This window comes from Poecilia reticulata, linkage group LG2 (assembly GCF_000633615.1).
Source record: "Poecilia reticulata strain Guanapo linkage group LG2, Guppy_female_1.0+MT, whole genome shotgun sequence".
Classification (NCBI taxonomy): Eukaryota; Metazoa; Chordata; class Actinopteri; order Cyprinodontiformes; family Poeciliidae; genus Poecilia; species Poecilia reticulata.
In genome coordinates this window covers 5444983-5459672 of record NC_024332.1, presented here as the reverse complement: position 1 = coordinate 5459672, position 14690 = coordinate 5444983, and the positions used below count along the sequence as shown (strand labels likewise).

Below are 14690 nucleotides of genomic sequence, written 5' to 3'. Positions count from 1 at the left end.
ATGGATGGATGGATGGATGGATGGATGGATGGATGGATGGATGGATGGATGGATGGATGGATGGATGGATGGATGGATGGATGGATGGATGGATGATGACTTTCACTTCACTGCTCCGCTCTGCTGCTTTGTCACATAAAACCTCAGAATAATCCATAAAAACTTCAGTTTACAATGTAAATAAACTAGAAATGTCTCAGGAGGAATGAAGCCTCTATAAAGCGACTGTAAAGTGTTCAGTAAACCTGTAAGCTGCTCAGTTTAGAGTTTGGGCATTGAAGGCAGAACCGAGCGAGACGAGTGATGTCGGCGATGCGGGTGGTGGAGGTGCGGCGGATGTGAACACATGATCTGTTTGTAGTGAAAAACCAAAGTGGAGAGTTGCAGCGGCGGCGGGAACTCACATCATTTCTCACCTCCCACAGCTCTGCAGGCCCTGATGCTGCGCGAGGGGATCCTGAGGAGCATGAGGAGGAGCGAGGCTCGGCATGGGATGGTGTGGGGGATGAGGAAGAGGGAGAGTATGCTGAGGTAGAGGAGAAGAAGAAGGAGGAGGAAGAGGGCTGAACAGTGGCAGGGCTTTCTTATGTCTCGGGAGGGACCTCTGCAGGGAGTGAGGAAGCGCAAAGCGGCCTCCTGGCCCTACCTCCCCGTCCTCCCGCCCCCCCTCCTCCTGGCCTTCGTGGCTCATGGTGGGAGGGCTGACGAATCGGAGAGCTGAATGGCTAGGGAAGCTGGTGAGGCGCTGATCTGATTGGCTGCCTGTTTTTGACTACAGACACACAGAGAGGCGACACATGAATGCTGGCTGGCTAGCTGATTTTGGGTTAAACGCTGGTTTAATTGGACTTGACAGCAAAACATTTCTGATGTAAACACAACCTCCGCTCTYGTGAGGTGAATCCTCTCCAGTAAATGGAATATTTATCTGCTCTTCTAATGCTTTCTAGAGCCTCAGGCAAACTCACAGCTCTGTTCCTCCGTGCTTTTATCAGATTCTCTAATATTCTTGGGCGATAAAAAGGTTTGTGCAAAATTACAATCTTGTTCTTCCCCCATCTCCACACAAAAGCACATGAAGACTTGTCACATGTGTAACAAGGAAACAAAAACACCACCAAACTGTGAATGAATGTCAAACTCTGGAGAAAAACAAAAGCAGAGTTATATTGTCACAGAAAAAAAATTGTCAAGCTAAAAAAAGTAAATACAGTTGACTAATGCAATAATTCAGCATCTAATGTCTTATGTATCACAGGAAGACCATCTTAAATTCAGAGTTTGTCTTCATTTTTCATGTCAAAATGCCATAACTTAAACTATTTTTTGTCTAAGTTTAAGGCTTGAACACAAATATAAATATAAATATGAATCTACAGCAGGTGTTTCTACTGTGCCCAACATTCAGTTTGAAACCTGCACTTTTCCAGACAGCTCATGAGCCCTAAAAACCACTAAAACTGGTTGGAAATGCTGCAAACTTTAGTCGTCACAATTCAGATTTGACAGAGCAGCTCTAGATTACTGACGCTGTCCAGTTTCACATTTGACCCTCATGTTCCCATGTTGATGAGGATGGCGCTATGACAACTGCGATGATCACAGTTGCAGCTCGCACTGTTTCCAGTGCGAGCTGCAGCAGGAGTTTGAGAGGATCCTCTTTCCCACCGTTACCGTGGATTCCTCTGAGGTGATGCAAAAACCTCTCCAGCATCTGCTCCGTTTCAGCTTCGCTTCTCACAAAATGAATCCAGTTCCTCCTCATCTCATTAACTTTGTGTAATCGAAAGAGGCAGCGCAAGATTTTTTTACCTCCTGCCATCTGTGATGAGCTCAACATTTATGGTAAGAAGCAGCATGAAGGGGGTGAATTAATCGTCTAATGCATCATAGCGGTATCATGAGGAGGTGGGTCGGTTATGGATTTACATAAGAATAATTTGCTGCATCAGTGAAACTCGATGTAAAATGTAATCCCACCAACATGTGGCTGTGCAGATTGCAGATTTTTTTTTTTTTAAACAACCGTCCCAATAGAAACAAATACATGGACGATTGTGGTTGAACATCACAAAACGTGAAGAAGGGCAAAAACGGATTGAAATAGAGAGAAATAATAGAAATCCAAGCTTCACAAACAACTCCTTCACTCCGAATTCAGCACAAATACAAAGAACCAGCTTTAACACCACTCACGCTGATAGCCTGTGAGATAAAAGTGGGTCAGAGGCAGGGAGTCGGCGTTACCAACGGTGACGTAGCCAGGGTGGYAAAGAGAAAACCTGGCAAACACACCTTAAACTTAAACCTACTGGACCTGGTTTTGATCTTTTGCTTGCTGGGCTTACATGWAGCACCTCCACTGTGCTTACTCTCAACTTTCACCTTTGGAAAACCTCAAACAACTTACAAAGATGCTGCTTGATTCGCATAAATCGGGTTAAAATCATCTCTTGTTTCCTTGCTGCAGCAAAGAGGCTGCTACCTGCCACTGCACCGCTCTCACGGCTTCATCAGAGATTCTCTAATTTTCTATTACATTTCGGAGGCGTGGGGTGTAGTTGAGGAAAAGGAAGAATGCATGTTATTTAACACCAGCAGCCCACAAGATGGGGAGGACAGAAAACAAGGAGATGATGAGCTGACGCTGTGACTTGAAATCAAGCGTTATTGTCTCTCGGCGGCATCGGCTGTGACAGCTGTGTGCAAACACATGAGAGGGTGACGAGCCGCTCTGTAAGCCGATATCAAACCTCACCACAGACTTGATGGGAGGATGTGAGAGGGCTTCGCAAAGGCTGCGGGACTCGAAGCAAAATGACGTCGATTTGTGCTACGCGGCGGAGACGACATGCGGGTATCAGAGGCACAAAAACCAGAAATGAGTGTTTCACTTTTCTAGCAGAGCAGCAGACGAACGTTCGGCCCATGTCCTGTTTTCGCGCCGATCGATTTCAATATAATGCAGATGCTTAATCAATGGAGATGAACTATTATTCTGGCTCCTCTCGTTCCGTGCGGATCAATGGTGGGTAATTATGCTAAGATGCATAGTGACGGCCGAGGTTCAGCATGATGGAAGGGATCCTGGAAGGACTGCTAAGTAAACCAAGCACACAAAGCGGAGAAATGTTGATGCTTTCCCCTTTCTTAAGTTTTACAGTGAAAAATCTTCCAGTGAGGGGAGGTGCTGTGGTGGCGCAGGGGCAAAGCACAGCCCACATATTGAGGACTCAGTCCTCATGGTGGTGGTCGCAGGTTCGATTCCCGGCCTGGTGACATTTGCTGCATGTCTTTCCTGTCTAACTACTTTCAAATTAAGGCCACTAGAGCCAACAAAACCTTTAAAAAACAAAATCTTCCAGTGAGTGTTTTTTATTGTAAGATTTTCCCTTTAGCTGATTTGTATTTCTCAAGTTAAAAGWCAGGTTTTTGTGGAAAAAAGTTTTGAGATTATTTATTATGGTTTCGTTTTCTTACGTCGCAGTGAGACGAAATGGTTTACTGACGTAATGAGACGGAATGCTGAGCTTGAACGTTATGAAGAGAAAAGAAAGTGAAGCACACACACTGCTTTTACGACATAATCTGTCATTAAAACAACAAGGTCTGTTCCATCAGAGGAGTAAAGTTGTGATAAAATAGAATCACTGCCTGTAYAGAAATGCTCACTTTTCATAATGTCTCATATGCAAAATCAATATAACAATCCTCCACTTTCTTAATTATTTTATTTTTTTAGCAATTTCTATTTCCAAAGTGCAATAACTATGCTCTGAATAATAAATCTAATATGACGTAAATCTTTTCATAATTAATTTCACATTTTCCTCGACTATCCTGATTTGGAAAACACCAATTTCCATATTTCATAGTGATTGTGGTTAATTTGATTTCCTACGAGAGGAACGTGAAGAGAGCGCTCACCTTGATCAGAGGGTTGATGACGCCAACGTTGGCACTGGAATTGAAGACCTTGTTGAAGCCCGTCTCTCTGTTCACCAGCTCCAGTTGGTAGAACTTCTTGTCATCCTGAAGCAACAGGTTTGACGTTATAAAGCATCCAAACTCCATCAATCAGTCTTAACTCCTTCAAAAATGACTTCCGTTTAAGCAAAGTAGAGTACTTTTAACACCCTCCGTATGGTGCCGGTTTGTTAGGTCTATTCGCTATAAAGAATATTTATACATACTTATCACAAGTATCATGAGCAGCAAGTTTGAACCCAACTGAAATAAAGCTAAAAAGATTACATTTAACTATAAATACATGCACAAAGGACTCAGTTTTTTTTTATTTTTTTTTATTTTAGGAATATAGACTTTGCTTCTGTTTTATTCAGACTTGGAAAATGATTTTAAAAAAAAGGGCATTCAGAACTTTTCCAGACTGCTACAATGTCCACTCACCACGAGTTTCTTGACCAGAGCTTCTCTCTCTGTCACCATCTCTCTGAGCTCTGCGATGACATGCAGATCTTCCGGTCGGCTTTCTCTGTTTCTCAACTTCTCCTCCGTACCCTCCAACCTGCGCACAAAGGAAACACATTTAAATACAACAAACTTTGCCTCTAAATTAAAGCCAGCTCTGAACAGACAGGTAGCCGCCATGATGGAGGAGAGCTATTGCGACTTACAGGATTTGCAGAGCAGAAATCTTGTCTTTGAGAACCTCCTGGGCCTTGTTGAAGTCAGCCAGCATAATCTGCACCTCTCTGTGATGAAGCACTTTCAGCTCATCCAGATCCCTCTCGTGCCTCTTTATGAGGTCCTGTTCATGCGCTCTGTGTGGCGGAGGCGGACATGGTTCAGCGTTAGCCCCAGAGATAAGGCGCAGATTTGCTCGAGCAAAGTTTACGCTTCATAATAGGGACTTATCCACCCTTATGATATTTTAGTCGATCTAATTTAACTAAACTCCAGCTGGGGAACAATTACCACATTTTATTTAATCTCGCTGGGCGACAGCAGATGTGCAGCTGCAAACCAAATTTGGCTGGAAGGTAAAGGAACTGGAGCGAATTTAGTCCCTCAGAGCTTAAAAGAAGTGGTAACCATGGCTACTGTGTCAGGGTATTAATTTGCCTGTCTGCAATTTAAGCAAAAGAAATGGTGTAGTCACATATGGCAGAAGAGGTAGAATTACTGAAGGCAGGTTAATAACACAGACTGCTGAGCATTGCTTGACCATTAGYGTCTGAAAAGTCTTTAAATAATTTATGCTTTCAGAGCAGCAGCCAGCTGAACATGCGCTAATAAAAAAAAATCATTAAAAGAGTATTTATGATATCAAACAAGCACCATTTAGTGCTTAAAGATGGATAACGACTGTAATATATATATTTATCTCTTGCCTCTCATACTCGATTTAACCTGTGCAGAGTTTTAATGTCGGCCTACAGCTTTGCACAGATTGCTGGAATCACTTCAGGAGATTTTCAGCTGGATAATAACTTTTTTTTTTTTTTTTTTCTTAAGGACTTCATCAATCGTTGAGTCTGTGTGTTGAAAATCTGGAGATATTCTGTTCGTCCTTGCTCCTCAGCCAAACATGAGGATTTCTGTCATGTCAAGCCACAGTAAGAATAAAAAGAAAATACTACAAGGACATCTAAACTTTGCTTTACGGTGGAGCAGATTCTCTTTAATTGAAGACAGGTGGGTACAAAGAAAGACTCAAAACTGGGATTTAATTTTATGTTGCTTCAATAAGCGCCAAGTAGAGAATTTAGATTTTTCCCTCCGATTTGCTTGTTTTTCACAGCGCTTTGTGTGGGATTAAAAGCCAGAACAAGTTCTGAAATTATTCCCAGTTTTTCCACACAAAAACTTTTCATTTTAATGAGGGTATGTTTGGGTTTTATATGCTTTCTGTGCAAACAGAAGGAACATGTTTTGAAGTTGAAGCTTCATAAAAGAAAAAAAAACAGAGGAGAAACCCAGTGTTCATTTACTTCTATTCCTGCTGTAATTAAGACCTGCAGTTTCAAAGCATCTCTGGATGCTGTGTTCTTCAGATAATTACTCCCCTATGAATTGTGTTCGGATTACTGTTTTACAAACTGGGTCAGTTAGTGTTGAGTCACTCCTCAGCTGGCGCGATGATGCACTTTTTAACCAAACATCTGACGGCGACTTCCAGGCGACCTGCAGGAGTTTCTACCTGATCTGATGGTTGGCTTCGCTGCGAACTCGCAGCACCTCTTTGCCCTTTATCTCCAGCTCTCGGGTCAGAGTGTCGATGGTCTCGTTAAGAGAGTGGATTTCGTGGTCCAGATCGGTGATGCGGTTGCTACGGGAACACAGCTCGCCCTGCAGGTCGGAGATGCGAACCAGGAGTTCTTGCTCCTGAAAAAGCAAAACGAGCAGATGGATCCTGTCAGACGACCGCTTCCAAACAAACCCWGGAGCGTCCGAACAGAAACGTTCGCGGTTACCTGCTGGTGGCTGTGCTCCATCGCCTTCTCCAGTTCCCTCTTGGCTGCGCTGTTTTCCTTGAGGTGGATCTGCTTCAGGTGCTCGATGGCCGTGGCGTGGAGGTGGTTCAGTTCTGCTCGGAGAGACGCTGCCAGACAGACATCAACAGAGATAAAGTCGAGGATCAAATGATCCAAGTGTGATGAAAAGCAGCCACTTTAAAAGATCGACCCACAACTCGCAGATAAAATCAACACCTAAAACAAAAAAAAAAGTACTCTGCTCCCTGTTGATTAAATAATCTACAAGACAGATGTTTCTGCTTCTGAGCTGCAGAATTAATAAAAAAACAAATTTTTTATCAGAATTAAAGCTGATTAAAGACTCCTACAGACAGAACATGGTGATTTCCACACCTTCCATGCCAACACACATGCACTACTCCAATCAGGAGAGTAATAAAATAAAAACAAGTTACTAAAATGGTTATATATGTGTTTAACTTTTCCACTGTGCCTCAGTCTGGCTGTGCTCCCCTTCAGCTGTAGTTTAGGAAAAGGAAAATAAAGTGGATTCTTTGATAATATCTGAGCACGCAGCAGGTGAAAACTTCAAACAGATCACAGGTGATATAATCCTAGCACACACAGAAACATCCTGAGTCAAAGTGGAAACCTTTCAGTGGATTAAAACAGTCCTGGATATAAACGCTACCATCGTGGTGAGAGAAAAAAAAAAAAAAACTAATCAAAGCCGAAAGTGAAGCTTTAAAAGGGAAGTGCTCTTTTTTTACCCAGCTTCGCTTTCCCCTCGTCCTCAAGCTCGAATCTGAGCGTCTGCAGCTCCTGCTCTGACTGCTGCCTGAGGATTTCCAGGGTTCTCCTGTGGGCCTCCTTCAGAGCGTGGACCTCCTCCCTCTGCTCCTGCTTCAGACGCTCCTCCAGGGCCTGCAGAAGACGGAGAAGGTCAAAAATCAAAGCTTCGACTCCTCTTTGTAACTGTGACCCACAGAGACAAAGCCGCAGCTCAAATATGATCAATTTCATAACCTCATTTACATAAATGAGCATTTGCTTTTCCACAGTCTCTACAAGGGTGAACTAAACTATAAAACAGACATCTGGCACATCCTTTTATTTTTATTTTTTATTTTATTCTCCAGAAGTACCCAGTTACTGCTAATGTTCAGTTTATTGGCAGATTTTTATTTAAAATCTCATTACATGTTCGCTCTGACCTTGTTTCCAGGATTCTTGGAAGACGAACAGGCCCACAGCATCACACATCCTTCACTGTACTCCAAAGTAGGCATATCACATTTATATTTCAGGGAAAATATATATTTTTAAAATACCTCATTAACATTCATTTTTAGGATTTGGGCACCAACAAATACCCAACTTATGATTCTCCATCGAGGGTTGCCAAATGCAACATGAATATTTGTCTTCATTTCATTAAAAAACACTAAAACACGGGGAGGCTTCTCCCTTAATCAGCCTGTAGTTGTTTGCACAGCATCTCCTACTAAAGCTGTTTCCCATAGCTGCGCCACTCGAGCACTATCATGGCACTTTAACACTAAACTGGGGAAAAAAAAAAAATTGCAAAAGCAACAGCGACGATTACACCCTCCAGACAGCAAGGTTTTAATTTCCTCTCAGAAGGAAATGACTTCGGGTTGATACCATTCACTGGAGGCCTCTTGAGGCAACCAATCAAGCTGGATGCCAGCTAATCTTTTTTTTCCCTAACTCTCATAAATGGGGTTTACCTTCTAAATTTTGCTGATTACAGATAGAAGAGGTGCAGCAGCTGCTGCGAAGGGCAGCAAGAGCTTATTTGTGTGAAATGTGGTCTGAGAGTGTCTCTGTGTGTGCGCCGTACTCTGATCTGGTGCTGTCGGGCCTCCTCCATGGTGCTGAGGGCGCAGCAGTGGGCCTCCTGTAACCGATGCTCCCTCCTCTGATGTTCCCTCTGCATCTCTGCAGACGGAAAACAGGGAAAGTTTCAGATTCTGTCAGCAGTTAGCGTCACACTGCAACACGGCCGAAAGGATGAAGATTTAACGTGATGGGGACATTTTATATTTCACTACATCATAACCATAAACTTCGATCTAAGGGCTTTATGTGATGGACCAACATAGGCTTAATTATGTGRTATTTGAATTTGTATGCCACACTTTTCAGATATTATTTTCAAAAAAATGTTTTTTTAATTCTGATTTTCTTTCCACTTCTTTTGATCACATAAAAATCACACCAAATGTTGAACTTGTTGCTCGTGTTTGGGAGATGAGAACATTAGCAAAACTAAATTTTGCATTTTAAACTTTGACGGATGCATTAATTTTCAAATGTATTTCTGTTTTTCTGCAGAAATGACTCCAGCTGATGTGTGGGATGAAAGTTTGAATGCGTTTCATGTTTTGCTTGACTTAGAAAGCTAAATAAATAATCTTGAAACTAAGAGTTGGCTTTCAGACGAACCTTTAAGCTGTTGGCTCAGCAGCTCCCTCTCCTGGTTGAATTGAGACTGCAGCTGCTGGAGTGCGGACTGGGACTGTGATAGCTGGAGCTCCAGGGACTGTTTCAGGAGCGATATCTGCACAAAAACAGGAACACAAAACGCATTTAATGCCTGAAATAGCAACTAATAACTCTGAACTTCTTTGGTGCAGAAAAAGGCCTGATTTTTCAAAAAATTCAGAACAGCTCACTTAAATAGATCAACATTTTCGTGTTTCGCTCCTGCACTTGATAATCCTCATCAGAGATAGTCCAGATTTCTGACACTGATGTTGAGAGACGCATAGATTAGAGCTAAAAGCTGGGATTTCACTGCTCTTCATGTTGCTCTAACAGCCAGTCAGAGGAGCAGCGTTAGCGCAGTTAGCTGAATAACAAGCCAAGTGAMGAGATGCTAGCAGCTCTGACTGGCAAGAGTTTCTGAAAGAGTCGRCTCTGGTTCCTCAGTCGCTGATGTTAAATCCCCGGCAGGATTTATCAGTGTAGAAGTACAAGAGCAGAGGCTGTAAGGTAAGATGGATTTAAAATGAGAGGATGGGGGAAATTAGGATTGGGAAGACATTTGTGAGCTTCTTCACTGGCTGAAGATTTAAAGGCGAGCAGCCAGCTGACCCGCTTGCCTTACAAAAAAAGTCCTTCGAATTCACAGGGCGAATAAAGCAAATATGTTCGGCAACCTCCGAGCTTCTGGTTTATAATTAAACGCACTCTAGAGCACAAACACCTACACACACACAGACACACACACACACACACAGGCTGCAGCCTGGGGTGAGACTTTGGTAATTAAAATATCTTAATGAAAAAGATGTCATTATAGATAATCATGGCACATCCAGCCATGCCTGCAACACTGGAAGACTTTCATGTTCTCTAAATAACTTCTTTTAAACACTGAAACACGCACAGCTGAAATGGCAGAAGGAAAGAAGGATAGAAGAAAAAAAAGGAAGCAACGTAGGAAGGAAAAGAACATAGGTAAGGAAGAAAGTAAGGAAGGAATGTTTAGACAAAGGGAAAGGAGAATATAGCTTGGAAATCAGAAGAAAATATGCAAATCCACCTTGGTTAGGATTCAAACACCAAACTTTCAAGCTACAAGGCAACACTTGACTGACTTAGGCTAAACATCCTAAATATCTATTAACAGCATGTAAACTTTTGACCCAGAGTGTGTCGGAGAAATCTCCCAACAAATTCAAACTTGCACATCAATCTCTCTTAAAAATCCTTAGTCAGGGGTTGTAATATACATAAGTAATGGTACTATGGCTGCATCAAGGCCCAAAACGAATGTGATTTATTCATGTTGGACGTAAACATCAGCCTGACTCATCATGTTATGGAGTCTCCATGGAAACGGTTGGTGAAATGAACAGCATAAAAGCGAGTCGGGGTTGCGAGTTCAGCCTGCCACACGTGGGCATCGCTGATGCAGAACCTGTTAGCGCCGATATAAAAACATGGCTAATTAACTCCTGGAACAATTAATTAGTGAACGGAATCAATAGTGCAGAGAGACAAAATCCTCAAACGCAGATGATGCGAAGACGGAGGAGCCTGATTTAACAAATAAAGAGCCAACAGCTCATGCCGTCATGAGGTTATTTTCGCCTTTACGGACTCTCTGAGCCTACAGTTCTGCTRGTGTTTCTGCGGCGCTGTAACTAGGTCAATACAGTTAAGATCACTGCATCCAGCACACATGATACAATATTTATACCCAGTCTGAAAGTGCATTGTACAATTTGTTTTCAGCTAAGAGGAAAGCTGCGAGACAGAAGTCGAGCATTCCTCTCTCTCTCGTGGTGTTTAATTAATGCTYGAGTAGACATGAGCGGTGTTTACATCTGGATTTAAAACRAACTTTGGAAATCTTTGTGGATAAGCAGCAGAAATCCCCCCCACCTGGGCTCTGTGAAAGCAAACGACATCCCTCCGACGGCTTTCTTGTTTGATCCGTGCATGAATGGAGGCTTGAAAGCAAGACGGCAGCTTTGTGCGCGGCTGTCAACAACTGTCAACGCGACGCAACGGATGAGCACGTTTCCCTCAAGTCGGCGTCGAGTCGGAGCATCTCGTTTCAGGCTGACGGGCAGAGCAGAGCGCACAGCAGAGGCTAGCTGCTACGCAGGCCGCAAACAACAGCTACCAGATCGACTGTATGGCTTCGCAGAATCCGAGATGTAGACGGGATGGGTAATTAATGTCATCGATAAATGATTTTACAATTGCCATTCTTTTTTTGTATCTGTTAAGTTGGAAGAGCAAATAAATAAGTTGATATAGATTGTAGATAAAAAAAGGGTCTATTTCTTCAAGTCATTCCCCAATCTTTYATATGAAAGTTGATCTTCTTTTTTTTTACTCCTAYTTGATCTGCAAAATATATTTCATTCATACACAAAAATGCCAAAAGGACCAAAAGTTGGCAACAGAAATCATCAGGAGGAGAACACGATATCCTTCAGATGGGACAAACATCTTTCAGTTTCTATTTATAAAAACGATAACTAAATTATTTAGCATTTTTATAGTAAATGCTCAATGCAAAAAGCAACATGAAGTTTGTCTGAAGTAGGCTTTTAAGTAAAAATTTACAGAAAAACTCCACCCAAAAAAAAAAAAAAGACAAATGCAAAGGAACGTGTGTGTTCTGCAAATGATCCATATCCTAAGATGGAATTTTTCTGCAGTATACTGAAAATGTAAAAAAAAAAAAAAAAGAAAAAAACTAACTAAAAGCAATCTTTTGTACGGCTTTCTGCAAAATGAAACAACTGTCCTCAAGTGTTCGATTGCTCTTTAACAGAAGTAGAAATCGTGCTCGTCTGGCTCAAACCTGACGTCAAATGTTTATCTGGTGGCCGGCAGCGTTCTGGTCAAATCCAGACGTGCCTCTTTCAAGTCTCCGCTGTGACTCAGTGGAGCTCTGAATTACCCAGAGGCAGCGTGCTTCCCAGGAACTGTGACGCGAGTCTGAGGAGGAAAAAAAMCCACCCCAACACCTCCAACCGTYCTTCCTCTGCTAATTTTAAATTCTAATAAAAAGCAAAACAGTAGCTGCAGGGATTCGAGAAAACGAATACATATCAGTTTCAAACACACACACACTCCAGGTCTTCTTCAGGATAACATGCAGCATGCATATGCATATCCTCAGAGGGCTAAAAACATGTTGCTTTGGCAAAAGAAAAAGTTATAAAAACAAGCTTTTATACATCGCTGTGAGCGAAGAAGAGTAAACCTGAAAACAACAAATTAAATCCCTTATTTTTCTAACTAAGTTATTGCTGCTTTGACAGTTTCTGGATGTAAATTACAAAACCGGTGAGTTAATGAAGTCACTAGCAGAATGGGAAGCCTGTGAACGTGAGATTGGTTGCATGTCTGTCTCCTCTGACAGGCCGTTCTGCCTCAGCCTGTCAACARACGGCGAYATCAAGTGGAGCCGTCACTCACAGACGCCCCAACGAGGCAGAGGGGTCAAAGGTTATCGCTTTGTTCAGAAAAAACAAAGAAARGATCAAGAAATCCGTCCTCCCACTCCCATCTGGTCCAAATTTAGCTTTCTATTTCCAGCAGCCCCCTCACTCTGACTACATAATCATTTTCCGCCACAGTAACAAAATCCCATTTTTGTGGGATTCATATGAAGTTAATTTTTTTTTAAACCCTGTTAGCTTGTTTATGCTTTCGTACCTTATTCAGTGTGGAATAAATCACTRCCCACTTTTTCAGGGAAACCAGAGTTCAGTGTCAAACTTCTGGCTTTTATTTTATTTTGGTTCATATTTAAATTGCAACCATTTGAGGTTTTCTTAGTGACAAAATGAAATAGARAGAGAAAGGGAGAGTTGGTTTGTTTCTAATGTTTCTTCAAATCAGCTTGCTYGTTGTTTCACTTTTATCGTTTCCTGCAAAGATGTTTTCCATTTGGGTTTCTTTTATTCAGCCTGGTTCAAACTTTGACAGGTTGAGACACGTTTAGTTTTGCTCATTTTTCAACAATCTCTTTGGGAATTTAGAGGCAAAGATGCAGAAGAGTAAAGGTCACGACCTTAGCCTGAGTGAGTTTAGTGCCACCATGTTTTACCTGCTCCAGTAGATCTTCCACTTTCCTCTGCCAGGCTTCTCGTGACGCCATYAGCTCCAGATCCTTCTGTTGGGAAAGCTGACTGAGAGCCGCCTGTTTGTCGGCTTCGTACTCCTCGCTCAGCTCTTCCTTCAACAAACGCACCTCCTCCCTGGAGAAGGGAGTGGAAATATTTCATATAGAAACATTACACACAGAGTGACATCTTTTGTGTTTTTAGCTCATTTTGATGATTGTGACTTGTAGCTCAAAATACAGATTTTTCTTCCACTGGACTTTCCATTAATATCCTTGGATACATTACATTCAATAACATTCCTGTATTAAAAATCCCTGTCTGTTGGTCTTAAGAGACTTTAAAGTGAAATATAGTCTAAAATGTTTAGCGAGATTTATTTATTAGTTTATAAGTTATGATAGCAGAATAAAGTTCTATGAGAGTAAAGTCACAATTATGTGAAACTAAGGTCATGACATGAGAATAAAGTAAACTTTTTTTTACTCGTAATACAATGACTTATAYTATTACAAGTTGTAGTAGTGTTGCTCGTATAATACAAAAAATAACGTATTATTTTGACTTTATTCTTGTAATTTAAAAAAGAAACAACTTTATCCGTTGAAGCAAATTATTGAGACGYGCCTGCATTAATATTCTGTGCTTGTGTGTTTATTCTCCAGCTGGCATAAGGCGATCTGCAAATATTTCATCAGTCTGGGAAATTAGGTGTTTGTTTTTATTCCGTCTCATTAGTAGCCGTCCGTTCTTGGGCAAGAAGCTGTCTGCCTCTGATAATAAGGGCAACCGCGGCAGGAGGGTGAGGAGTGACAGACACGAATTAGAAAACAAATAGCAAAATCAAAAACGAGACAGCTGAGACCGACAGGCTGACAGGGATGAGATGGGATTCGTTTCCTCCTCACCGCAGAGCATCCCTCCACTTCTGATCCAAGTCGTCCGCCATCTTGTCAATCTTCTGTTTCTCCTCTGTGCGGATGGCCATCAYCCTGGCATCATGCTGCTGCTTCTGGGTCTCAATCTCCTCCTGGGAGCACAAACGAGGGAATTCAGATGCATTCTTGTATTTTTTTTTCCTGAATTAAGCAGAAGAAGCTTTTTTAAAAAAAAAAAGAATAAATAAATTCTGCTGGGTGACACACAGCACCTCAGCCTCTACGTCCATTTCTAAAGTGCTGCTTTTGATGTGAACTTCATCAGGTCAGTCATTTCCAGCAGCTGAAGAGGATTCAGAGCTTATGTGCCGATGAGCTCATTATAAGACCTTTAAATGCTCTTATTTTTAGCTGCGAGGGGAAGCGCTGCTTGAGTGGGTAAATCCAAACTCTGCTGCTTCGGAGAACTAATTACGACGGGATGACATTTTACATTTTGCTGCGTCTAAATAAGGGTTAGCAGGTCTCAGATGTTTGCTTTTCCTATATAAAATGCCACTTTTAGGATAAAGAAAAAGACATAAAAAGAGAAAATCATAGCAGTGAGGCTTGAAAATGACTCTTTCTGCATAGAGTCACTATATGTTTGGAGAGAGTCCATTATGGAGTCATGATGATATCATCTCTGTGTGCTTGTTGTTTTTCTTCCCCTTTTCCACGAGCTCAGCTGTTTTAAGTTAAACTAGTTCTTT

The 14690-nt window shown here is 41.9% G+C and overlaps 1 protein-coding gene across 1 annotated transcript in view; it reads right to left on the bottom strand.

Moving 5' to 3' along the window:
* LOC103474950 (protein FAM184A-like) overlaps positions 1–14120 on the bottom strand; it is an 18464-nt gene extending 4344 nt beyond the window's left edge. The window contains exons 1-11 of the mRNA XM_008426245.2: positions 13969–14120; positions 13045–13195; positions 8910–9024; positions 8305–8402; positions 7211–7364; positions 6438–6565; positions 6164–6348; positions 4638–4784; positions 4411–4528; positions 3928–4032; positions 417–772 (exon numbers count right to left, since the gene is read on the bottom strand). Of these exons, the coding sequence (XP_008424467.1) occupies positions 417–772; positions 3928–4032; positions 4411–4528; positions 4638–4784; positions 6164–6348; positions 6438–6565; positions 7211–7364; positions 8305–8402; positions 8910–9024; positions 13045–13195; positions 13969–14048 (1637 nt within the window). The 5' untranslated portion in view covers positions 14049–14120. The remainder of the gene's footprint in view (positions 1–416; positions 773–3927; positions 4033–4410; positions 4529–4637; positions 4785–6163; positions 6349–6437; positions 6566–7210; positions 7365–8304; positions 8403–8909; positions 9025–13044; positions 13196–13968) is intronic.
* Between the last annotated feature and the right edge of the window lie 570 nt (positions 14121–14690).